This window comes from Brassica napus, chromosome C8, assembly GCF_020379485.1.
Source record: "Brassica napus cultivar Da-Ae chromosome C8, Da-Ae, whole genome shotgun sequence".
NCBI classification, from domain to species: Eukaryota; Viridiplantae; Streptophyta; class Magnoliopsida; order Brassicales; family Brassicaceae; genus Brassica; species Brassica napus.
Window position 1 is genome coordinate 45,050,409 of NC_063451.1, and position 25,249 is coordinate 45,075,657.

The window sequence follows — 25,249 nt, forward strand, 5'->3', positions numbered from 1 at the left end:
TATGTTTGTTTGTGGTGAGAAGCTATTATAGGTTTATTGTATAACAAGATACCCATGAATCGATTAGAACTATTACTATCACTATGAACAGACCTAGAGTACTAGAGAGACAAGCATAATCTAAACACAAAACATACATATCCACGTACCAATATCCAGAGAAGTAGTTGCAGGCGTTTAAGGTTATAGAAGCAACACTGAAGTACCGTTACATGATTTTTTGGAGACAGATACAAGTAGTACACCGAAGTAGCTTACAGATTACAACCTTACAAGTCCAGAAAACAGATGAAGAGGAAAGAAAGATAAGGGGATAGCTAGCTAAAGACCTGCTGGAGACAAACTTATACAAGTGAAAGTGAAACAAGCAGACCCGTGAGTTGGTTCACATGTGCTACAGAACAAAACACTTTCACAGCTCCAAATGCACCCGTGAATGAACAAGAGAGATTCCTTGTACTGCACCTGACAGAACAAATAAGACAAGAGTTAGTAAAGTTTTTAAGCAACACTGATACGCAAAGCAACATTCATAATCACTACTCAAAATCACTACTCCAAGCAACATTGATACGCAAAGCAACATTCATAATCACTACTCAAAGCAACATTGATAATCACTACTCAAAGGAACGTTCATACTCAAAGCAACATTGATAATCACTACTGAAAGCAACATATAACATTGATACCTTAAACCGAAGATATAACACATCATAACATCTCAGACATCAGTTTGAGTTTAAGAGATGTTTTCATCTCAGAGAGTGGCTCCTTTTTGCCAAGTAAACGTTCAAGCAGTTTCTGCTTAGAAAGTTTTTCTTTGATTTCCAGCATGGCATGTATCTGTGACAACTCCTCTTCTTTACCACTCTTCTTCCTCTTACTAGCTGCTTTAGCAGCCTTCACTCCAACAGGTCGACCCTCTGGTTCTCCCACTTCCTCTTGTCCATCAACCTCCAACACTTGTTTGCGCTTTTCCTTGACAGTGTCCTTAGCCTGAAAGGTGGAGCACCATTTCTTGTCATGCCTCAGCTCTCTCCACGCATGTTCCAGGCTAAACTTGATTTCGTTGTCGGTTTAGAAGATATTCAGGGCAGCTTTCATCACATTATCATCATTTTGACCACTTCTCTGCTCTCTCAGAGCCGCTTCAAAGCAACCAACAAACTTGCAGACTTGATCGTTAATCCTAGACCACCTCTGCTTGCACTGAACAAGTTTTCTAGGTGTTGTTCCAACCAGGTGAGGGCTTGAGTTGTAGTAGTCTTGAATCCTCTTCCAGAAAGCACCAGCTTTCTGCTCGTTGCTGACCACAGGGTCCTTACTGGTGTTAAGCCAAGCACCAATAAGGATTTTATCCTCTTTTGGAGACCATTTCCTCCTCTCCTTCACGGTAGACTCATATGGACATTGGCTACTGAACCAAGCAGGTTCGGGTGAATCAAGATCAAAAGAACATTGGCTATTGAGCAGGTTAACAAAACCAGGGGTGCTATCCATGGTGGGAGAATGCTCTGTGTCACTCTACTAGCAACACAGAGCCTTAAGTAAGCGAATGTTAACTAAGTGACATTAAAAACCTATCAACTCAGAGGCGTTAGGAAGGTATAAAGCAATGCACTAGCATTTAACTCCAAACAAATGCTCTCTGTCACTCTACTAGCAACAAAGAGGCTTCGGGAACCGATTTAAAACTAATAAAACTACGTAACATTAAACACCTATCAACTTAGAGGAGTTAGGAAGGTAGAAACCAATTCAGTTGCATTTAACACCAATCAAATCTCACCAGTTTTAAAGTTTTACACTAAATGAGTGAACTTATGTTTTTTTAAACTACTATAGGTTCATTATAGTTATACATTTCGAATTTCAGATTGACATTATGTTTTTTAAAACTACTCTAGGTTTTTATAGTTATTTGTACAAGATAACAGAGTCGGAAGTTGTTTGTACATTACCTTCTAAAGGTCAGACCTTCTCTTCAACCCGCTTGAACATGACCACCATACATATTAAGACGAATACACTGACCATCACACAAACAACCATTGGAAAGCCATCTCTAACCCCTGATTTCTTCTTAGCTAACTCCCACACTGTCTCCTCTAGCTTAACCAGCTTCTGCTCACACTCATTACGTTGATCCTTAACCTCCCTAAGTTGTCTCTGAAAGTCACGCATATCCTCCATTACCGCCACATCCCACCATTTCCAAACATGGCAGTCTCCATCATCAGCATTGTCACACGTGAAGTACCTTCTGCCTGGATCTTTGCTTGTGTAAGATGTTGCCACAACAGGCTGACCACCACAGTAGCATGTCTTGAGGATTCCATCATCAGCCTCAGGTTGAGGAAGGTACTGATACGGCTCTGCAATATTCTGGCTACTCTCAGCTTCATCCGCGTAGATATCAGCTTCTGCTTGAATCAAGGAAGTTATATCTATATCATACTCCTCTGATGAAGAAGGCTGGCTGTAGCTATAATCTTGTCCCATGTTTCCTAAACCTGAAAGAAATTGACAAGGTAAATATTATACTTCACAGAGTCACACAGTCACACAGTCACACAGTCACACAGTCTATAATACTAAGCTCAACAGACTCAGATCACATATAAAGGTCAACATTTTCTCGAAAAGAATCACAGAGTCAAACTGTCTATAATACTAATGTAAGAGGAGAAGCTAACTCCAGAGTAAACAATCTTGATTAAACTAAGACTCCCATTTTGAATAACAAATCCCATAGACTCCCATATTGAATAGCTAATCCCTAGACTCCCATAAACTAAGACCACAGTCGTTTAATAATGCTAACAACCGTTAAGAACACAACAGTCCCATTTTGATTTCTACACCAACTGCACTAATCCTTAAGAACACAAACCATGAAGAACAATCATGCCGTTAAACAACACTAACACTACAAGAAAACAGGGGGATTCTGATGGCCGAAATCGTCGGAAATTCGTCGGAATTGACCAATTCCGACGAATTTCCGACGAACCCGTCCGTCGGTATCGTTTCGTCGGAAAAAAAAAAATCGTCGGAATTTCGTCAGAACTTCCGACGACTTTCTGACGAATACCGAGAAACGTCATTCTGACGAACTTCCGACGATATTACGATGCAGATACACGAGACCAGAGTTCATCGGAAAAACTACGTACCGACGGAGAACGTTCCTCGGACACTTCCGACGTAGAGTGTTCCTCGTTAATTCCGACGGATATATGTCCGTCGGTATATTCCGACGACCACTGTCCGTCGGTATATACCCATTTATTTTTTTAATTAATTTTGCATTTTTATATATTTTTTGATATTAATAAATTTAAAAAATCAGAAATTTAAAACTAATAATATTATAAAATTTAAATTCATAAAAACCGAAATAGGAAAAAAACATTCATAAAGTTTAAAATTCATACAAACCGAAATAAAAAAAAAACATTCCGAAAGTTTTAAAAAGCCGAAATAAACTAAGATGAACTCGAAGACATCAAACGATCTAGCTTCTGCATAATCTCGGTGTTGAACTTCTTCTGGGATGCCAACTCAGCAAGGATAGTGGCATTCTCCGAACGGATAGTGGCATTCTCCGAAAGGATAGTGGTGTTCTGCTCTTCCAATGCCCCAATCCGTTCATCTTTGTCATGTAGCTCCTCGAGAATCATGGGATCGGCATACGGAGCTTGTGAAGAAGATGCCGGATACGAAGAAGCACGACGGGCCAACCCAACTAAACGGCCTCCTTTCCTTTTAGGAACCGCCTACAAAAATATTTAAAGTAAGTAAATAGGGACAAGTAAGTAATCGACATTATAAAAAAAATATATTAATAAAAAAAATTACCTTTTCAACCATCTCATTTATTTGCAATAGAGACAGGTTGGTTGAAGCTCCCGTGGACTCGCCGTCATCAGAGAGAGGCTGAGATTGGGAAACTATTTCAGCTTCCACCAAATCAACTACACCTTTGATCACGGGGTCCTGAATTTGACCCGTCGTCTTGTTAGTGTGAGCCACCTTAATGAGTTGTAGACGATCAACGGGATTACCGTCATTTGCTTCGATCTAAAAAAACCGCCATTATTAGCCAAGAAATATATAAAATATTTATTTAAAAAATATAAAGATAAATAATAATAAAAAACTTACAAGTTCATCCTCCTTAGTAGACATAGAGCAAGCGCCGAGGTTGTGCACATACATACCTTTCCCGCCACGATCGCTCTTCCGGTTCCTGGAGTTCCTAGAAGACGTCTCTGCAGTTTCTTCCTTCTCCCAATGAGCTATCAACTGCTCCCACACCGACCCGTTGATGAACCGTGGCTTCTTGTTCTTCTGCCAAACTGTCTTCCACGAGTTTATCTGCTTTGTGTAAGAGTCCATGGCCTTTTCGTTGAATTTCTTACGGACTGTTTCCGTATGATCGGAGTGCCAGTTGAACTCTTGCTACAAAACAAACACAATTTAATAAGTAAATATATTTAAAAAAATGTTCAAACTTTAAAAAAATGAAGAGTTACTATACCGCGAATTGACGAAACCACAACTCTCGTTCGTCGGTAGGGATCACACTCCACTTTGGATATCCAAAACGGAGCATGGAGTACATCATCTGGTTGATGCTCCGGCTAATGCCATTTTTCGACTTGGTGAACCTTTAAAAAAATACAAGTTAGCAAGTTAATTAAAGGGAAAAATATAACGGTACAAATAAACAAAATACTAACCAAGTGCTATGGCCTCGTCGTGGGTTGGGTTGGAGAAACGGGAGATGCTCTCGACCTGGTTGTTGAACCAATAGATGAACCGGCATGACCCCCGGATCCTGTGGAGCAGCAGCGTGAGGGGCAGCGTGAGGGGCTGAGGGAGCTGGAGCGGGAATATATGCGGGAACCGAGTCATGAGACGATCCCGATGCACGGGAACTGCTCACCGAACTACGTCGAAGACGGGCTGCGGGGCGGGCTTCATCCTCGGCCCTAAAAAAAAAAATTAACCCATCAAACATATTTTCAAATCATTTCTATTTTTAATGTTTTCATTTATATATTTACAAAAGGTTTTATAAACGTTTTAAAAAAACTATTAAACCTTTATATATATATGTATATATGTATACAAAATTATAAAAAATTTATAAATATAGAAAAATGTTGTTAAAAATTTATAAATGAAGAAAAATGTTGTTAAATATTTATATTTTAAAAAAAAAATGTTTTATTATACATAGTTTATTAGTGGAAACTTATAAAAAATTATAAAAAATTTTAAAATTTTTATTATAGATGATTTACATATATATATATATATATATATATATGTATACAAAATTATAAAAAATTATAAATATAGAAAAATGTTGTTAAATATTTTTAAAAAATTTTAAAAACGTTTTATTATATATATATTTCATTACTGGAAACTTGAAAAACGTTTTTAAAAATAAAAAAAAAACGTTTTAAAAAATCAAAAAACGTTTTTAAAAATAAAAAAAAACGTTTTAAAAATCAAAAAACGTTTTTAAAAATAAAAATAAAAAGTTTTAAAAAATCAAAAAACGTTTTTAAAAATCAAAAAACGTTTTTAAAAATCAAAAAATGTTCCAAAAAAAACTAAAACAACAATCCTAACTTATATATCCTAAACTATCCATTTAGTCCTAAAATTTTCAATCAAACAACCTAAAATCCGAGATCAACTACCAAAACCCTAAACAATTGATAAAAAAAGAAGGTTTGGGATGATTCTTACATGATTTGGGGTTTGGGGAAGAGATATGAGGGTGAGGAGAGGATTCGCCGGTGAAGAGAGGTGGAGAAAGGCCGGAATCGCCGGAGAGGGGGAGAAATCGCCGGATTGTTTGCGTTTTGTGAGAGGGGGGCCGCGGAGATAACGAAGAAGGAAGAAGGAAGGTTTTTATATCCGAGGATTCCGACGGACACGGGTTCGTCGGTATTCCGTCGGTATAATTAAAATATACCAAATGCCGATTCGCGAAAATTTTCAAGCGGTTTGGTTCTCCCGGGCAAATTGAAATTCCGACGGAATGTGTCCGTCAGTATTTTCCGACGGACACATTTCGTCGGTATATTCCGACGGAATGTGTCCGTCAGTATTTTCCGACGGACACATTCCGTCGGTATATTCCGACGGAATTCCGACGACTTAGTGTTTAGGGTGTTGATTTCAAGTTTGTAAATGCAAAATCCAAATCTTTGATAATATATATAGTATTTGCATAAAGATTTAACAATAAAAATGTTTTATAACACGATTTTACACAACAACATTTTTTGTAGTGTAAGCTTATATAAATATGATTGTATAAGTATATAATGTTAAGATGAGATGTTATGAAAACAATGATATGCATACATAAATATTTTAATGAGTTGTTATATTTGAACGGTTGCGATCTAATACTATACTAAACACTTATTATGTGTTATTTTCATAGTTTTGGCATCTAAATTTATAGATTTTTATGATTGAAACTTTATAGAAACACATGTCGTCGGTATTTTCCGACGAAATACCGACGACCTTTCCAATTTTCAATGAAACCCATTGTCGTCGCTATGTCGTCGGTATATTGCGACGGATTTCCGACGGACCATTAAAAAAAAAAAAAAAAAAACTAATCAGAATCTTCTGAATCTTCATCAAACTCCCCAACCTCGGCTTCCGGCTCTGAATGTACGACAGCATCATGTCCAAACACAGTCAAATTCTCAACGAGTTGAACATTTTCCAAATCTTCAACTGCCTGGGCGTTGCTGGTAGACTCTGGTTGCAATGGTTCATCATCATCAGAAGTTCCATCCACTCGTCCTCTTGGGTTGATTTGCGTTACAGTAACCCATGGATCGTCTCTGTACGTCACCCGAGGGTAACTGATGTAGCACACCTATACATATCAATTATACAAGTATTAGTAAAATATATAACATTAATTAATTATATTGCTAAAAAATTATGAATAAATTGACATACCTGATCAGCTTGCGAACCAAGAATGAAGGGATCATAATATTGAAGTTTCCGCCGCGAATGAACTGATGTAACACCAAACGCATCAATCTTCACTCCTCTATCTGGGGTGGTGTCATACCAATCACAATAGAATACTACACAACGCAATCCAACCATTCCAGGAAATTGGATTTCCAATATTTCTTTTATGTTGCCGTAGTAGACATCGTCACCAGAAGAAGATGAAACACCAGCATCATATGTTGTCTTAGAATGACCTTTCCTTGTGAATGCATATCCTCGCGTACAAAATTTAGGATATGATTTGACCACATAGTTTGGTCCCTGCACAAATTCGCGTATCCAATCATCGAACACAAGACCTCTGGCCAAACCATCATTCACCTATAAATTAAAAACATATATGATTGCAAAATTAATTAGTTTATATATATTAAATTTAAACTAATCATTTGCATAGGGTAATATGATATATGACTCACATAACTACGAAGCCACGCAGCAAATCCGTTATCTCTAAGTTGTCGAAGCTCATCTTCTGTTGCATGCCTGTGAGTCATACGCAACTCCGCCATATATACACTATATACAAAAATATTATCAATATGAAATAAAATTATTGAATATTAATCTAACAATAAATGAATAAATATTTTTACCTCTCATATTGTAGAACATCTTCACAGTTGGTGAGCAAATATGTTTGCAAATGAGCGTGCTCAGTGTCCGTAAGTCTCCGCTTCGTGAATTTTCCACTAAGTCGTCCTATTTCCTTGAACATGCTTGGGACAGTAACATGATATGTTGCTCTCTCCCCTCTATCATCATGCCGAGCAGGTCTTCGGTGTTTTGTATGCACTTCTGGTGGAAAATAATTTTCAGCAAAGATTGCAGTTTCTTCATTGATCACCTGTGCCACTATAGATCCTTCCACCCTGCTTTGATTTTTGACCATCTTCTTCAGATGATGCATATAACGCTCAAAAATATACATCCATCTGTACTGCACAGGACCACCAAGTTCCAATTCTCTTGCGAGATGAATAGCAAGATGTTCCATTACATCAAAGAATGATGGAGGAAATATCTTCTCAAGGTTGCACATGCTGACTGGTGCGTTTGTCTTCAAATTATTAATACCCTCTTCAGTCACTACTCTGCTGCATAAGTCGCGGAAGAAAACACTAATCCCTACATAGATAAAAGACATAATTTTCGTAAGTATTAAGTTTTTATAAGCATAATTGTTAAATATAAAAATAAATTAAATTGTAAAAATATAATATACCTGCAATTGCTTCATGAACATTACGTGGCAATAATGCTGAAAAAGCAAACGGAAGGAGGCGCTGCATAATTACATGACAATCATGACTCTTCAAGCCAGTAAACTTTCCTTCGCTTCTATCAACGCAGTTCCCCAAATTTGATGCATATCCGTCAGGAAATTTCACTTTATCTGTAATCCAATCAAAGAACTCTTCTTTTCTAGCACCATCTAGCCGATAAATGGGAAAAGGGGCCGTACCGTTCTCATCAACGTGAAGTTCAGAACGATCACAAATATCGACTAAATCCAACCTTGACTTCAAATTATCCTTCGTTTTACCTTGGATGTTAAGGACTGTGTTCATCAGATTATCGAAGAAGTTCTTCTCAATATGCATGACATCTAAATTATGTCGCAATAGATGACTCTCCCAATATGGCAGATCCCAGAAAATACTCTTTTTGTGCCAGTTATGTAGCTCTCCAACCGCATTGACTCGAATGTTTTCATGTCCACCTACATCTGGCGTCCTTTCTGCATCAAAATACCTAAACTGCTTCAACAAATCTTTCCCACTAACTTCCTCAGGTGGACCATCAAACACCTGCTTGTTCTTCGTAAACGAAGTCTTACTCCTGCGGTATGGATGATCAGGTGGTAGAAATCGTCTGTGACAGTCAAACCAACACGTTTTCCTTCCGTTCTTTAGTTGGAAAGCATCTGTGTCATCTTGACAATATGGACATGATAGCTTCCCATGTGTTGTCCATCCAGATAACATACCATATGCTGGAAAGTCACTTATTGTCCACATAAGTACTGCCCGCATCTGAAAGTTTTCTTTGCGCGAAACATCGTATGTCTCAAAACCATGCGCCCATAGTTGTTGCAACTCATATATTAGTGGTTGAAGAAACACATCTAGTGATCTTTTAGGATGATCTGGCCCGGGGACGAGAATTGAGAGAAACAAAAACTCTCGTCGCATGCACAAGCTCGGCCGTAAGTTGTACGGTGTCACAATAACTGGCCATAGAGAATACTGCCTTCCATGCTTTCCAAATGGGCTGAAACCATCAGTAGATAATCCAAGATAAACATTTCTTCTCTCTTCCGCAAATTCTGGATATGTTGACTGGAAATGTTTCCAAGCCTTTGCATCTGAAGGATGTCTAATCTCACCATTTGTGGAATGCTCTGCATGCCATCTCATTGCTTTTGCTGTGCGCTCACACTGATACAACCTCTTCAATCTTTCCGTCAAAGGCAAATACCACATTCTTTTGAATGGGATCGGAACTCTTCCCCTCGTCTCCTGATAACGAGGTTTCCCACAAAATTTGCATACATTCCGTGTCTCATCCGCTCTCCAGTAGATCATGCAGTTGTCAATACATACATCTATCACTTCATACGGTAGTTGAAGACCTGCAACAAGTTTCTGAACCTCGTAGTATGAACCCGGTGCAAGGTTATCCTCAGGTAGAATACCTTTGACAAAATCAGTAATCGCATCCATACATTCTTCAGCCAAATTATAGTCTGTCTTAATACCCATTAATCTAGTTGCAGATGATAAGACTGAATGACCATCTCTACAATTTTGATACAAAGGTTGTTTTCCTGCATCCAACATGTCAAAAAATCTCCTAGACTCGGGGTTTGGTTCTTCCCCTCTATAATGATCATGTACCATCTGCTCAGTACCTACACCATAATCTATATCCGTTCTAGATTCTTCTAACCTAATATCAGGCTGAGGTTCACTAACAGGCTGAGGTTCGCTAGTACTACCATATTCATAACCAGTTTCCCCATGAAGGTACCAAACTTTATAATTACGTGAAAACCCTTTCATATACAAATGAGTCCAAACATCAAATTCTTTTATAACCTTATTATTATTGCAAGAAGAGCAGGGACATCTTAACATACCACTTTTTGCATCCGGTTGCTGTTGAACAAGCCTCATGAATTCTCCAATCCCTTGAACGTATTCTTCCGTAAGCAAATTGGTGTTCGGATCCAAATGAGGTTTATCCATCCACGAACGATAATAAACTTCTGAAGACATGATTTTCACGGAATTGTTATGACTAAAGAGAATGAAGAGAGAATGAAGTGTGAATGATTTGAATGAGGAGGGGTTGTATTTATAGGAAATTGCTTACGGACCTCCGACGACTTTCCGACGGAATTCCGACGGATGTAAAGCAGTCCGTCGGAATTCCGTCGGTATTGTCCAATCTCAAACGGCTATACAACGGTCATATATATTTGTCGGCAACGGTCACATGGTTCGTCGGAATTCCGTCGGATAATACCGACGGAATTCCGACGACATTCCTGTAAATCGGAATGTCGTCGGAAATTCGTCGGTATTTTCCGACGGAATTCCGACGACTACAACGGTTACATTTTTTATCGGAATGTCGTCGAAAAGTCATCGGAAAATTCCGACGAACCCTATTTCGTCGCAATTCCGTCGGAAATGGCCGACGGAATTCCGACGACTTAGTTTTTTTGGATTTGGTCGGAAATTTGTCAGTATTCCGTCACAAATATCCGACGACCTTGGTGTCCGTCGGAACCTCCGTCGGAATTCGGTGTGTTTTCTTGTAGTGTAATCACACAGTCAGGACACAAAAAAAAATCTGAAACCATAACCTCAACTGAGTCAGAGCACATATAAAGCTCAATATTTCTCGTAAAGAATCACAGAGTCATAGAGTGAAAGCACTTAATCTAAGACAAGAAGATACAACCAGAGTAACAATCGTAAGAGGCTAATAATCCCCAAATAGATTGAAACCCAAATCCTTTTAAACCCTAACTACAAACCGAAAGATCACCTAATCGATTGAAACCCAAACCTTTTTCAAACCGTAACTACAAACTCAAATATCCCCAAATCGATTGAAACCAATATCGTTTCAAACCCTAACTACAAACCAAACATCCCCAAATCGATTGAAAACCCAAACCTTTTTCAAACCGTAACTACAAACTCAAATATCCCCAAATCGATTGAATCCCAAATCGTTTGAAACCCTAACTACAAACCGATAGATCCCCAAATCGATTGAAAAGACAAAACCGAACCCTAAACACGAGGAAAACAGCATGCAAGCTAATCTAATGCCATAAATCAACAAGAAACGGCTTCGATTTACCTCGATTATCCCAGGAGATCAAATCGCCTCTTCCGTCTAAATGTGCCGTTGCGGATGCTCTTACGGTCTTCCTCACTTCTTTCCCCACCGATCAAGATCAAGAATATTAAAAATCATCGAAGCATTTCTCGTAATGAAACAAAGATGAAACATGCTCTTATTACCCAAACCACCTCGCAGAATGTTTGTATTATTATAATGGCTTGAAGCATAGCAAAAACAAAACATAAAAATGACGGATCTACTCGACCCGTTTTTTCTTCTTTAGCTCAGGAACGAGCTCAGTGACCTTCTCTGAATCAGGAAGAGACTTAGCCACACTGTCTCTCTTCACACACCTTTTAGCCCAAGCAATAATTTTAGGACACTCTGCTTCGATGCTAAAGTTCCCATACTTCTCAAAAGCGTCGAACCAGCCGTAGAATCCAATCAGGGCTATGTCCACATAACCAAATGTTTCGCCTCCAAAGTAAGTCCTGTCTCCAAGCTCAGACTCTAGCATCTTGAGCATCTCTACGAACTCCTTCTTCCCCGCCTCTTGCTCCTCTCCTTTCACTCCCCACATCAACTTCCCTAGACCCGGCAGCTAACCACACATTGTTAATTAAATTAAACCAAATATTAACGTTTCTTGCCTTTCGATCTTTATAAGTTTTTTTTTATTTTACCATTTTGTCGATGAAATCTCCCCAAAACCTGGCCTGAGCTCTTTGGTAAGGATCAGAAGGAAGGATTGGGTTCTCCCTTGGCCAAGTCTCGTCAATGTACTCGACCTGGATGAGAGATTCACAGACCGGTTTGCCATTGTGGATTAGAACCGGGATTTTCTTATGAACCGGGTTCATCTCGAGGAGCAAGGCACTTTTATTACACAGATCTTGTTCTATGTAATCGAATTTTATGTTTTTCTCCTCTAGAGCAATCCTCGTCCTCACTCCGAACATACTCGGCCAGTAATCCAGAAGAATCACCTCGTCCACCATTGTTGCTCTTTGATTAAGCTTACTGAGATATTCTATTATTTGTTTGTTTTGTGTCTTAATGAAGGTGTATGGTGAAGAGAAGCAAGGTTACTATTATTTATAGTGGATATGCCCAACAAAAAGAGAATGGACCCACGATACTGCATTGACAACTTTTAAATAAAGTTTTAACACGTGTTTTATTCAGGGTAAGTGAGCTATCGCCTATCGCTTTTGCAGCTTTGTGTAAAGTTAATGGGGTGATTGGTTAGGTTTAGCCGTATAAAATTTACTTTAGAATTTAGTCCGTAGAATTTTTTTATTTAGATTTTTGGATTTAAATTTTTGGATTTAGATTTAGATTTAGAAAGATGAGACTTTAAAAAATAAGATTTTTAAAACTATTTTTTGTGTGTTTTTGCTGTAACTTTAATTTTTTTGTTGTAGCTTTAAAAACTAGGATAAAGCATGATTGGTAATATTTAAGTATGTAGATAAAAATTAAAGCTAAAGTCACTTCCTACAACCCAACCAATCACCCCTAATATAATAATGTACTAGGTGTTTTTCTACGCTATGTGCCGTGAGATTTTTTTTCAAATAAAAATTTTATATTATATTTTTTTAATTTATTTTTTTTATCAATATTTCAATATAAATTTTGATTTAATTGAACATAAGATTAAGATAAAATAAATAATATTGTCTATTTTAAATTATAATCTTAGATAGATTTTTATCTATTTTTTGGATAAAATATATTAAATTAACTTGGATATAATTAATTAAAAATTTTGATATTAAAGTTGTATAATTATTAAAGAGTATAACTAAAAAATATTTCTAAAATTTGTAGATATATAAAAGAAGCTAATATATTACATTTAAAAATTTTTTTTCTTTAACTGTAAAAAAATTGAAAATCCTTTTTAGTAGTAAATTTATATAATTATAAAAATAGATATAAATAATATTTAAAATTTGTAAAATATTATTATATTTTATTATTATGTTATTTATGTCATATTTGAATTGATTTACTTTAATGATGATGTATAATTTACTATCATATTCTATAAAAATTTCCAAAAATATAAATAAACATGAAATATAATTGTCCATGTCACATTTAGTCATAAGCCATGTCATCAGTTCTAAAATGTCGTTTCATACTTATTTAGTGAAAATTATTGTAGAAATAACATGTGTCAAAATCAATTTTCAAATAATATCTAAGGGACTAGCGCAATGTTACATAGCTAATTTTTCAGTTTTCATCATTTTAAGATAAATGTTATACTGTGTAGTAATTATTTATATTTATACTTATTAATTTGAAGTACACTATTATTTAAGTCAAAATGTATTTCAGTATTCTTTTAACACACACTCTAGTAATATCGACGGTAGTTTGTTTATCTTATCAAATCTATACTATTAAAAGAAAATGAATCCTACAAAATCTACATAAAAAAAGTTGTTACACCTTTTTATTTTTAGTCCAATCTATTATATACAATCAAATATTATAACTAACCCCTACTACATAGCAACCAAATAATATTCTCTAACATTTATAAACATATGTAACTTCTCTTTTAATTTCAATTTTTTTGTGACCCACTTATCTTATCTACATATAAAAATGCTTAATGGTTACCAAACGTGCCTACCTATAGTATCTACAACTTATAACATCTATCATTAATGATATACCAATATCAACAATATTAAAAACAAATTATAGCAGACATTGTCGACAATATATAAGGTTTTGTATTATGTTCTTAGATCATTGTTGGGATTGCAATACTAAATTAGAAAAAATGTGCCAAGTAAATCTTAAATCTCATCAACTCGGACCAAGTATGGAACGATTCCTTTCGGGTTCCAGACATTTAGATCAACTAGGTATTTGAATATTTTCAGTTCGGATTCAGATTGGTTATTTTCAGGTCTGGATCAGTTCGCATCAATAATGTAAATAACTATAATTTTTGGGTATATGACAAGTCGGGTTAGTTTGGATATTTAGGATACGAAAATATTGTAAATACCCGAAAACACAAAAATATCTGAAACACGAAATTTTTGAAAACTCAAAAAAATACCCGAAAATAGTCAAATACCTTAAACGACCCAAATTTTTTACCCAAAATATAAACTAAAGAATTGAAAAATACCCAAAATTCTATTCGAATACCCAAAATATATAAGTAAAATTTTGATAGCTTTACTCTTTTAACTTAAAAATATCCATAATACCGAAAACATATCTTAAATACTCAGATACAAAAAATAAATTGGGTGCTTTAGGTAGCCGATCGATTCTCAGATAGGACACAGAACAAACCAAAACCCACAGGTCCAAAAATATACCCAATGGGTACTTTGTCTTAGACCTGGACACAAATTGAATATGTATTTTCGTGGTAGTTTTGGTTTGATTTTATAGGTTCGGATAAAGTGCTTATGTCTGATAGAAAGTTACATAAAAGTATACATATAAAATCTCAAATAAACTAATTAAGTTTAAATAAATTTTCTTCATCGATATATACAACTTTGTAACATAATAATGTACAACACCCAAAATATTAATTCACATCAAAGTGTGTTTTTATCTATAATCCAACAAACCCGCGTTTTTGAAGCGCGGATCAAAATCTAGTAGATAATTAAGAGTTGGGAACAAATCCGAAAATATCTAATATAATTATAACCAAACATATATTTTTAGGATCTTTTAAAATATGTATGTAGACGCTTATTAATTGGATTTAAGGACAAGATTTTTTAAGAACAAAATTTAGGTTCACCTTAACTTCTAGGACTAATCAAAGTACCACGTAGATTATTAAATAAATAATATAAAACTAGAGTTTGACCCACACGTCCGTGCGGGTATTTATTTTTAGTTTTATGTATAAAGTATTATTTAAATGTTTATTAGTTAATATTTTTAATATTTATCATATTTTAAAAATTTTATAAACATCATAATGAAATAGTTTACATGTTGGAAAGAAATATTGATCCCTGTGTCATATTAAACTTTCAACAAACATTTAACATTGATATGTTTGAGTAATGTTTCTTTTAACACGAAATTACTTCCCAATTCTATAATATTTTAAATATTTTGTTTATATATGGGTCATATAGTGAGATTTAGATACATCAGAAAAAATATTTTATTATAAACATTAATTATTATTCTACAAGTAATTTTATGATATTTAAAACTTTACATAGATAAATGTATTGTTGAAAATAATTAATAGTGACTGAGATGAATAAAAATGTATTTTAGAAATATTTAAATTATATATATTTTATGCAACATTTAGATAGATTATAAACAATCCATATTGTTCTACAAGTAATTCAAAAATAGTTGAACTTTAGCATAGATAGATTTTATTGTTTAAAATAATTAATAGTAATGGTTAAACATATATTTAAAAAAAAAAATACATATATTGTAAGCCTTACAAACTAAATATGTGGAATTTATATGATACTTAGGAAATATTATATTATACTATTAAAAACGTTTTTAAAATTTGAATTTTCCTAAAATTTAGCTAAATCATTTTAGGAAATATGTTGATCACAAATTTTTTACTAAATTGGATTCAGGAAATGATTTAATAAAATAGGAAAAACAATGATTACTTAAATGTAAGTTTATTTAATTTTTAGTGGCATTGGATTGTAAATATTATGCAAGATTAAGGGTTAGTTTATATTTGTACATCTATTTTAATAGATTAGATTAAAAAAATAGTTAAAAAAATGACTCCAATTTTAACGATGCTAACGCCACCAGCTAAATCCTAAACCCTAAATTTTAAATCATAAATTCTAGACCCTAAATTCTATACCAAAATTCTAGATCCTAAACCCAAACTCTATACTCTAAACTCAAATCCTAGACCTTAAACCCAAACTATATACGCTAAACCCAAATTCTAGATCATAAATCCTAAATCCAAATCTTATACCCTAATTTAGAATTTAAGATTTAGAGTTTAGGGTTTAGCCGGCGGCGTTAGTGTCATTAAAATTTAAGTCATTCTTTTTCTGTTATTTTTTTTAAAAAAGTTTATATTTTTTATTTAATAATCTACGTGACATTTTGATTGGTCCTAAAAGGTGAGATGAATTTAAAGGTTTGAAATATCCATTTATCAAATACTATTATCCCCTATATATTAATCTTGGAACATTACAACATGTTTTCTTAGCCACGTGTTATCACGAAGATAATTTTTAGAATTCTTAAAAAATAAATTGGTTCATATAAAGATATACTATTTTTTTATTAAACTAACTACCAAAGGAGTGAACCTGAATTTTGTTTAAAATATTAGATAGCACATGTTTCATCGTCCTATAATTTTTAATTCTATTACGTATAATTTAAGAGAAAATTTAATGGCACGTTTTTAATTGGACCTAAAAGTACTTGGCATGAATCTTTGACACTTACCAGAACTCATATGTTTGGATACTCTGAAAGTCTGAAACCTAGTTAATAAGTAACTACACCTTTTTTTATATATCAGAAGATTGGGAGTAGAAATCCGTAATCCCTCCGAACTAACAACACATTATGTAATATTAGTTTTGTTTAAGTGGTCACTCGAAACTTCTGACACAATAGCCCGTGGATAATGAATGATTATCCTATTTAGTTTTTTTTTTTTTTTTTGTAAAAGATTATCCTATTTAGTTCTTTCCACCACAATCAAGATCTAGAAAACGAAGAACCATTAAAGCATTTCTCATAGTGAAACAACTGGAGGATGTTTGTATTATTATAATGATTTCAAACAAAGCTGGAACAAAACAAAAGCTGAAAAGAAAAGAAAAAGACAGAACATAAATGATATTATTATAGATCTACTCGATACCCATTTTTTTCTTTAGCTCAGGAACGAGCTCAGTGACCTTCTCTGAATCAGGAAGAGACTTAGCCACACTGTCTCTCTTCATACAACTTTTAGCCCAAGCAATAATTTTAGGACACTCTGCTTCGATGCTAAAATTCCCATACTTCTCAAAAGCGTCGAACCAGCAGTAGTATCCAATCAGAGCTATGTCCACATAACCGAATGCTTCGCCTCCGAAGTAAGTCTTGTCTCCAAGCTCCGACTCTACCGTCTTGAGCATCTCTATGAACTCCTTCTTCCCCGCCTCTTGCTCCTCCCCTTTCGCTCCCCACATCAACCTCACTAGCCCGGGCACCTAACCACATATTGTTAACCAAATGAAACTTCATCGACAAAATGGTATAAGAAAAAACATCACAAATATTTAAATTTTTTGCTAAAAAATATTTATGATGTTTTTTCTTATACCATTTTGTCGATGAAGTCTCCCCAAAACTTGGCCTGAGCTCTTTGGTAAGGATCAGAAGGAAGGAGTGGAATTTTACCTGGCCAAGTTTCGTCAATGTACTCGACCTGGATAAGAGATTCACAGACTGGTTTGCCATTGTGGATGAGAACCGGTATTTTCTTATGAACCGGGTTCATCTCTAGGAGCAAGGAGCTTTTATTAAACAGATCTTGTTCTCTATAGTCAAATTTAATGTCTTTCTCTTCTAGAGCAATTCTCGTCCTCACTCCGAATGTACTCGGCCAATAACCGAGAAGAATCACCTCGTCCACCATTAGTTTTGCTATTTGGTTAAGCTAGCTTACTGAGAAGCAAGTTACTGTAATTTATGGAGGATATGCCCAACAAAAGAGAATGAATCCACAATCTTTGTTAAAAAAGTATATTGTCTGTATTTAAAACTTTTAAATAATACTATTACATAGGGCTTTTTATTTTGCAGCTTTGCTTAAAGTTAATATAAAGTGTGATCGGTTATATTCCCTCGGTCCATTAATGATAGACTTTTTAAAAAAAAAAATTGTTTCAAAAAGATGTATTTTTTGTGTTTTCTATGAAAAAATTGTAAATTTTAAGAAAATTAATTGATTTTACGGTTAAAAATTATTAAAAACTGAAAATTACAGAAAATGATACATTTATTATGGTAGTTTAATGTGTTTTCTTAATATGCGTGAAAATAGTAAAAAGTCTATCTTTTAGGAACGCAGAGAGTATAATATTTGGTATTAGATTATTGCGTGGCATTAATCTGCTTCTTTTCTTTATGCTATTTTTTTGTCAACCTTTTCTTTATGCTACTACAGCTGCATGGTTGGCTTGTTTAGCCATGCACTTGGTAAAATTTATTACTCGGTTGAACTCGAAAAAAGGAGTAAGATAAAATTTTGGAGGAGTATATTTTTTTATCGACAAATATCTAAATATTGGGGTTTTAAAGTTTTGTTTTTGTCTAAGAACATGAAAGCATTATAGTACAAATTTTAACGGGATAATAGTATATTATAGGATGTAAAGCAGTAATAATAATACAAAAACTAATAAATTTGATGTCATTGTCAATGATATACATAGCTAATATTTTTTGACAATAAAGTTTTACAAAATTTACGTAATAGTTATTCTGCTGGATAGCTATTATTATATCTGGTGTATTAATTCTCACTATGTTATTATTTAACTCAAAGTGTATTTCAACATTCTTTTTCTTTTTTTTTTAACATACAATCCAATATTGTACACACTAGTACAACTCAGTGGTTTGTTTATCTGTTCATGAAAAAATTAACAGCTGGGAACAAATGTGAAAGAATGTCTAATATATTATTTTATTATCCAAACTAACATCTCTTTTCAGTTAAGTTTCAAGAAAAAAACATCTCTTTTCAGGGTCTTATAAATATGTCTGTAGACGTAATGAAATAGGAAAATTCTTTAAAAATACACAAACTAATTTTCATTTGCTAATATAATAAACACTAACTATTTTGGATTTCCGTTTAATACACAAACTAATTTTCGTTGCCTATTAAATACACAAACTTTTGAAATTCGCAGATTTTACACATCATTTCAGACGGCGTTAACTATATTTAACGAAAGTGACAACGGCATTAGTGTTTAATTAATGTGTTAAATTGTAAAAAGAAAATTTCTTAAAAATACACAAACTATTTTTTATTTGCTAATAAAATACACTAACTATTTTGGATCCCCGTTTAATACACAAACTAATTTTTGTTTTCTATTAAATACACAAACTTTTGAAATTTTCAGATTTTATACATTGATTTAGACAATGTCAACTATGTTTAACAGAAGTGAAGATAATGTTAGTGTTTAATTGAGCATGTGGTTAAACCGTGAAGAAAAAAGTCCTTAAAAATCATCCCGATAGATTATATTATTAGCTTTCTTCTCCATTACACTTCTATAGTGTAAATTTTTTTTTTTGATGAAATTTCAAATTTTTTGATCATAGTAGAAAGAATATATGTAGAACTTAATTGATAACGCTAAACTTATTTATCATAGTGTAAATTAAAGCGAATAACAAGAATCAGAAATGCATAACACTAAACTAATTCCAAAATCAGAAACTCGTTTAAAACTACGTTGTTTTCTTCTTCTTTTTTCACGACATGGAAATCGACTCCACTTCGAATCGATATAAAGAGAAATCAAAGTAAAGAAGAAGAAAATGAATATAGTTTGAAGAATAAAATAGGTTGAAACAGATTAGGGTGTCAAACTCGAATTGAAACTAACTCAAATTAATTTTAATTGGCTGAGGGTGAGCGTGCTTTTCATAGTTAAATCATTTGTTTAATTAAAACTAACATCATCTGTTAAACATAGTTGACATCGTCTAAATCGATGTGTAAAATCTGCAAATTTCAAAAGTTTGTGTATTTAATGGAAAACAAAAATTAGTTTGTGTATTAAACGGAGATCCAAAATAGTTTGTGTATTTCATTGGGAAATGAAAAATATTTTATGTATTTTTAAGAAATTTTATTTTCAAAATCTAAACACGTGTTAATTAAACACTAACGCCATCGTCACTTCCGTTAAATATAGTTAACGCCGTCTAAAACGTTGTGTAAAATCTGCGAATTTCAAAAGTTTCTGTATTTAATAGGCAACGAAAATTAATTCATGTATTAAACGGAGATCTTAAATAGTTCGTGTATTTTATTAGCAAATGAAAATTAGTCTATGTATTTTTAAGGAATCTTCTCTATAAACGTAAAACAGCAACCCACGTAATAGTACTCTAAATTAGTTTCACGTGCTTTAACTATTAATTACGTATATAATCTAAGTTACATTTTAATATTAGTATGGTATTTAAAATACAAAAGTTATAAGTGGCTGAATGTCACCTAACACTTATTTTTGTTTGTTAACATTCTCACCTACTTTCTGGAACCACGTTTAAAATATGTTGGGCGGCACATGTTAAATATACTGATCTCCGCTGCACTTCTGTTTCGGTTCAAACTTGTTCAATTATTTTTTTTAAATGAACAAGAGAAAATCTAACAAGACTTGCACGTAATTCTAAAAGAAAAAATGAGTAGAACATGAACAGAGACCAAAAGGTCCAAAACTGATTTGAATTAAGGACCAGTTTGAATAGCCCGTTTTATATTGGACCTAAAGTATCCGAATCGTTGCCAGGGCTGATATGGTTTTGCTTTTATTTGAAACAAACATGTTTAGATACCCTAAAACCTTGTAACTAGACATTTCGATGACTCAAGAGTCTTCTTCAGATTTTTCCATCACGATCAAGATCTAAAAGATTACAAACCATTGAAGCATTTGTTTGGTGAAACCATTAGAGGATGTTTGTATTATTATGATAACTTCAAAATTCAAACCGAGCAGAAACAAAACATCAACTGAAAAGGTACGAAAAAAGACAACATAGATTAAATTATAACAGAACTACTCGATACCAATTTTTTTCTTTAGCTCAGGAACGAACTTAGTGATCTTGTCTGAATCAGGAAGAGACTTAGCCACACTCTCTCTCTTCATACACCTTTTAGCCCAAGCAATCAGCTTTGGACACTCTGCTTCGATGCTAAAATTCCCACACTTCTCCAAAACGTCGAACCAGCAGTAGAATCCGATCATAGCTATATCCACATAGCCGAATGTTTCACCTCCAAAGTAAGTCTTGTCTCCAAGCTCAGACTCTAGCATCTTGAGCATCTCAATGAACTCCTTCGTCCCCGCCTCTTGCTCCTCTCCTTTCGCTCCCCATATCAACCTCGTTGGACCATACACCTAAACCACAATTGTTAATCACATTAAACCAAAGTCTAAAAAAAGCTTAAATATTAAAAAGGTTTTTTTTTATTACCTTTTTGTCGATGAAATCTCCCCAAAACTTGGCCTGAGCTCTTTGGTAAGGATCAGAAGGAAGGAATGAGTTGCCCCCTGGCCAAGTCTCGTCGATGTACTCGACCTGGATGAGAGATTCACAAACCGGTTTACCATTGTGGATAAGAACCGGGATTTTCTTATGAACCGGGTTCATCTCGAGGAGAATCGGGCTCTTATTGAATAGGTCTTGTTCTCTGTAGTCGAACTTGATGTTCTTCTCCTCTAGAGCAACCCTCGTCCTCATTCCGAACATACTTGGCCAGTAGTCTAGAAGAATCACCTCGTCCGCCATTGTTGCTCTTTAAATTAACCTCACTGAGATATACTAATGTGTTTGTGTGTCTCTAAGTGTAATATGGATAAAGCAAGGTTCGGTCATTTATATAGCGGAGATAGTCAACAAAAAGAGATTGAATTGATTTTTGCTTCCTGGTTAATACTGAAATGCATTAACTTTCGCATTAAAAAGATTTCCAAACTAGTAAATAAAATTTGTACTTAGCATTTTAATACTATGAGTCTGTGAAGTTGACTTGACTGAACATATCCTTTTCTTTAGCTTTAACATTAAAGTCAGAGATTGTGAAATATTAATGTTTGAATCTCTGACTTTTAACGTTAAAGCTAGTGAAAAGGAAACGTAATAAATTCAAAAGGTCATTCCCTTCTTGCATGCTAATGAAAATATTGTCGAATTAATTTTCTTTGGTCAACAATTGATAAAATTAATGCAATATCTGACTTTGTTGTGTGTTCTGAATATGAGTGTAGCTAGTGATCGGCTTTGTACTTACTTGTGTTTTCTTCGACTATTGTATTAACTATAGTAAGTTTAATCGAAGAAGGTCACTGCATGCGTCATCGTTCTTATGATGGTGGGAAAATTCAAAATCTTGTTTATGCTTGGTACGGTTTAAGTATCGGTTAACATTTAGAGCGTTAACCTCACGTAACAACGACGCGCGTCTAAAAGCACCATTAACCTAGAAACCCTAAATGAGTCTCTTATTTTTTTTTAATATTTTTTAATTGTAAAAGTGAATTAAAAGACTAAATTAAGAGACTCGAAAATTTACATGTTCTAATGCAAGTCTCTTAATTAAGAGTTTTTAATTTTTTTTTTTTTAATTGAACACAATTTTTTTTTGATTTTTCTTATTAAACTTAAACTTTTCCTTAAAACATATTAAGAGATAACATTTTAAACATTGATTTTGAAATAAAAATATAAAAATATAAAAATAAAAATTAGTAAAATAAACAATAATAATTTGAACATTAGAAGGAAAAACATGAGAAGGAGAAAGAAAGTAAGAACATGAGAAGGAAGAACAAAGAGTTGTAAGTTGTAACGTTAGAACGTTTTCGAGCCTTGTAACGTTGATTATGTGTGATGTATATAGTACAAACCTCATATTTACTCCATTCAAAATCATAGCAAGTGTAAAGAAAAACAATTTTCTTAAAGAAGTACGAGAAAGTCAAAACACACTTGTACATGGTGATGTTATAATCAAATGACCAAATAATTTGGTAATGAAACTATTAAGAACGTTGAGACAAATCCTAATGTGGAAATCATTACACAAGTATCATCAATACAACCTTTAAGGAATCGACCTTTTCTCAGGATCCAAGGGACTCTGTCTGATGTCGACTACACTGAGAGACAATAGATATTCTGCTATTTGAAAACAATACTAGCTTTACACAATGAAGCTTCCATGGACCACTGCGACTATCACTGAAAGAAACAACCATCTACCAGAGTTTACAATATGAATCTTCTTAAACTGTTAGAAATTCATCCTGACACAAAACAGAAGTATATACAATTATGTTGATACCTCTGGTCTTTGTAGGTCGATGGAATGCCTAGCCTTGGATCTTCTCCTTGACTAAGAGCAATCAGCTATAAACAAACATTAAGCGTGCTACTGTCGTTGGAAACAGAGCCTTGGTCACTTCCATCCTAAATCAGAAAGATAATTTACATATAGGCTAAATTCATGGCTGCAAATGGAGCTCAACATATAACAAGTGCTGAGTTTACAAAGTGGAAAACAAAACTCAAAATCTATTACAAAGGAAGTGAGCATATTATCTGTTGAGAATTTACATCTCAGTGTGTGAGCAGCTTAGAGTCACATGCCACTATCCTGTAATATGAATGTCCAGACGTTGTCACAGAATCTGTAAGTGTGCAGGTGCCCCTGCACAAGAAGTAAAGAAGAAACGAGATTATAAACTTGGTTGTTTCATCTGCGAAAGCTCTCTCTTAAATCTTGCAGGGATTAACATTTGGCTATGAAAGTAGAGTTAGCAGGGTTTAGATGACGAAAGAGAATTAATGTCAACCACTAGAGACACTGGCACAAGAACTTGCGATTAAGCTGTATGAATTGACACAAATCTAAATAGTCTTGAAGTAACAGAAGTAAGCTCCTGCTTATAAGCCAGATAACTGAATCCATTCAGCTTAATCTCAAGTTGAACTTCTTTCCTCTAAGAAATCATACATGTGCTAGCTTTAACCTTATTATATATATGACATCTAAAAACTCTAATCTTGGTAGAATTCATGACAGTTTCAGTATTTCCTGAGATAACCAATGTATGCAAGGCCGTAAGCACCTAATAATAAGGCAGATAACTGAACCAATACAGCTTAAAACAAGTTGCCAGCGAAAGAAACTGAACACTTTGACATAAAGTATTACACTTTTAGAGGTATCAGAAACTATTAGATGAGGTACCTACTCAACAGAAACGAACAATTTAACCCGAATGTTAAAGAAACACCCTAAACTTTCTACTCTAAAACACTGTTCCATATTGTCCAAAAAAAAAAAAACACTGTTCCATGAAATATTAAAACTGCATCAGGTCCAAACAGCAAAACGTACGACCTAAAGCAAGATTAGTTAAGAACTAAAGATTCAATATTTCACGACAAAGGATTAAAACTGCGACAATACTAAAACTCACCTTAATAGACACCTTAGTCTTCACTTGTGGACAAACCCCTAGCCTTCGATTTCGTTTTCGTCTTCATAATAACATATGGCCTTCGATTTCGATTCAGAACAAAACCCTCGCCTTTGATTTCGATTCAGAACAAACCTCTCTCCTCCCAAAACAAACCTCTCTCCTTCTTCCGCGACGGCCAGGAGGCATTATCCGTGGGGGTAGAGGCGGCGATCACCAGGAAGAACGCGATCATCACCTCGTACAGAGATCAAGGCTTTTCGTCTGGAGAGAGAAAGAGAGCCCAATGGCTACACCTGTCTCAGAAGATACGACTCTTAGATCACCTTTAACTAGGGCTGTTCAATATGGCAAAACTGAACCGTACCGAACCGAACCAAACCGAAATAGATAATATGGTTTGGATTTGGTATATACCATACAAACCGAATGGATATGATTTTAAAAAAACCGTAGGATTTGAATATGGTTCGGTATATAACCGATAAAACCGAATAAACCGAATAAAACCGATAAAAAAATATAAACATGTAAATATG

At 34.2% G+C, this 25,249-nt stretch overlaps 4 protein-coding genes and 1 long non-coding RNA gene across 6 annotated transcripts; all 5 read right to left on the reverse strand.

The window, feature by feature from the left end:
* Window positions 1-714: 714 nt before the first annotated feature.
* Window positions 715-1,503, reverse strand: LOC125592033. The gene is made up of 2 exons (XM_048767024.1): window positions 1,111-1,503; window positions 715-999 (listed from the first exon to the last, which is right to left on the reverse strand). Exons 1-2 carry the CDS (start codon window positions 1,501-1,503, stop codon window positions 715-717), a joined length of 678 nt encoding a protein of 225 aa, XP_048622981.1.
* Window positions 1,504-11,591: 10,088 nt separating this feature from the next.
* On the reverse strand, window positions 11,592-12,544 carry LOC106412325 (glutathione S-transferase U25-like). The gene is made up of 2 exons (XM_022707967.2): window positions 12,126-12,544; window positions 11,592-12,043 (listed from the first exon to the last, which is right to left on the reverse strand). Exons 1-2 carry the CDS (start codon window positions 12,438-12,440, stop codon window positions 11,699-11,701), a joined length of 660 nt encoding a protein of 219 aa, XP_022563688.2. The 5' UTR covers window positions 12,441-12,544; the 3' UTR covers window positions 11,592-11,698.
* Window positions 12,545-17,209: 4,665 nt separating this feature from the next.
* LOC106411628 (glutathione S-transferase U25-like) lies at window positions 17,210-18,245 on the reverse strand. The gene is made up of 2 exons (XM_013852421.3): window positions 17,786-18,245; window positions 17,210-17,672 (listed from the first exon to the last, which is right to left on the reverse strand). The coding sequence occupies exons 1-2, from the start codon at window positions 18,098-18,100 to the stop codon at window positions 17,328-17,330; spliced, it is 660 nt and encodes a 219-aa protein (XP_013707875.2). The 5' UTR covers window positions 18,101-18,245; the 3' UTR covers window positions 17,210-17,327.
* A 2,913-nt stretch (window positions 18,246-21,158) lies between these two features.
* Window positions 21,159-22,082, reverse strand: LOC106411627 (glutathione S-transferase U25). Its single transcript, XM_013852420.3, has 2 exons — window positions 21,700-22,082; window positions 21,159-21,623 (listed from the first exon to the last, which is right to left on the reverse strand). Exons 1-2 carry the CDS (start codon window positions 22,012-22,014, stop codon window positions 21,279-21,281), a joined length of 660 nt encoding a protein of 219 aa, XP_013707874.2. The 5' UTR covers window positions 22,015-22,082; the 3' UTR covers window positions 21,159-21,278.
* Window positions 22,083-23,111: 1,029 nt separating this feature from the next.
* LOC106413859 lies at window positions 23,112-25,037 on the reverse strand. 2 transcript variants are annotated; one of them, XR_001282689.3, is made up of 4 exons: window positions 24,711-25,037; window positions 23,842-23,935; window positions 23,570-23,694; window positions 23,112-23,466 (listed from the first exon to the last, which is right to left on the reverse strand). It is a non-coding gene; the product is annotated as an uncharacterized LOC106413859 (long non-coding RNA). The 2 variants fall into 2 exon arrangements; XR_001282688.3 differs by having other exon boundaries at window positions 23,570-23,935.
* Between the last annotated feature and the right edge of the window lie 212 nt (window positions 25,038-25,249).

What these genes read in the sequence shown, in the direction of transcription:
- LOC106411627 (XM_013852420.3), bottom strand. Translation starts at nt 22,014, where the DNA reads ATGGCGGACGAGGTGATTCTTCTAGACTACTGGCCAAGTATGTTCGGA. An exon ending in GAGATTTCATCGACAAAAAG is followed by an intron (nt 21,624 to 21,699) that starts GTAATAAAAAAA and finishes ATTGTGGTTTAG; the next exon opens with GTGTATGGTCCAACGAGGTT.
- LOC106412325 (XM_022707967.2), bottom strand. Translation starts at nt 12,440, where the DNA reads ATGGTGGACGAGGTGATTCTTCTGGATTACTGGCCGAGTATGTTCGGA. An exon ending in GAGATTTCATCGACAAAATG is followed by an intron (nt 12,044 to 12,125) that starts GTAAAATAAAAA and finishes ATGTGTGGTTAG; the next exon opens with CTGCCGGGTCTAGGGAAGTT.
- LOC125592033 (XM_048767024.1), bottom strand. Translation starts at nt 1,503, where the DNA reads ATGGATAGCACCCCTGGTTTTGTTAACCTGCTCAATAGCCAATGTTCT. An exon ending in GTGGTCAAAATGATGATAAT is followed by an intron (nt 1,000 to 1,110) that starts GTGATGAAAGCT and finishes TCCACCTTTCAG; the next exon opens with GCTAAGGACACTGTCAAGGA.
- LOC106411628 (XM_013852421.3), bottom strand. Translation starts at nt 18,100, where the DNA reads ATGGTGGACGAGGTGATTCTTCTCGGTTATTGGCCGAGTACATTCGGA. An exon ending in GAGACTTCATCGACAAAATG is followed by an intron (nt 17,673 to 17,785) that starts GTATAAGAAAAA and finishes ATATGTGGTTAG; the next exon opens with GTGCCCGGGCTAGTGAGGTT.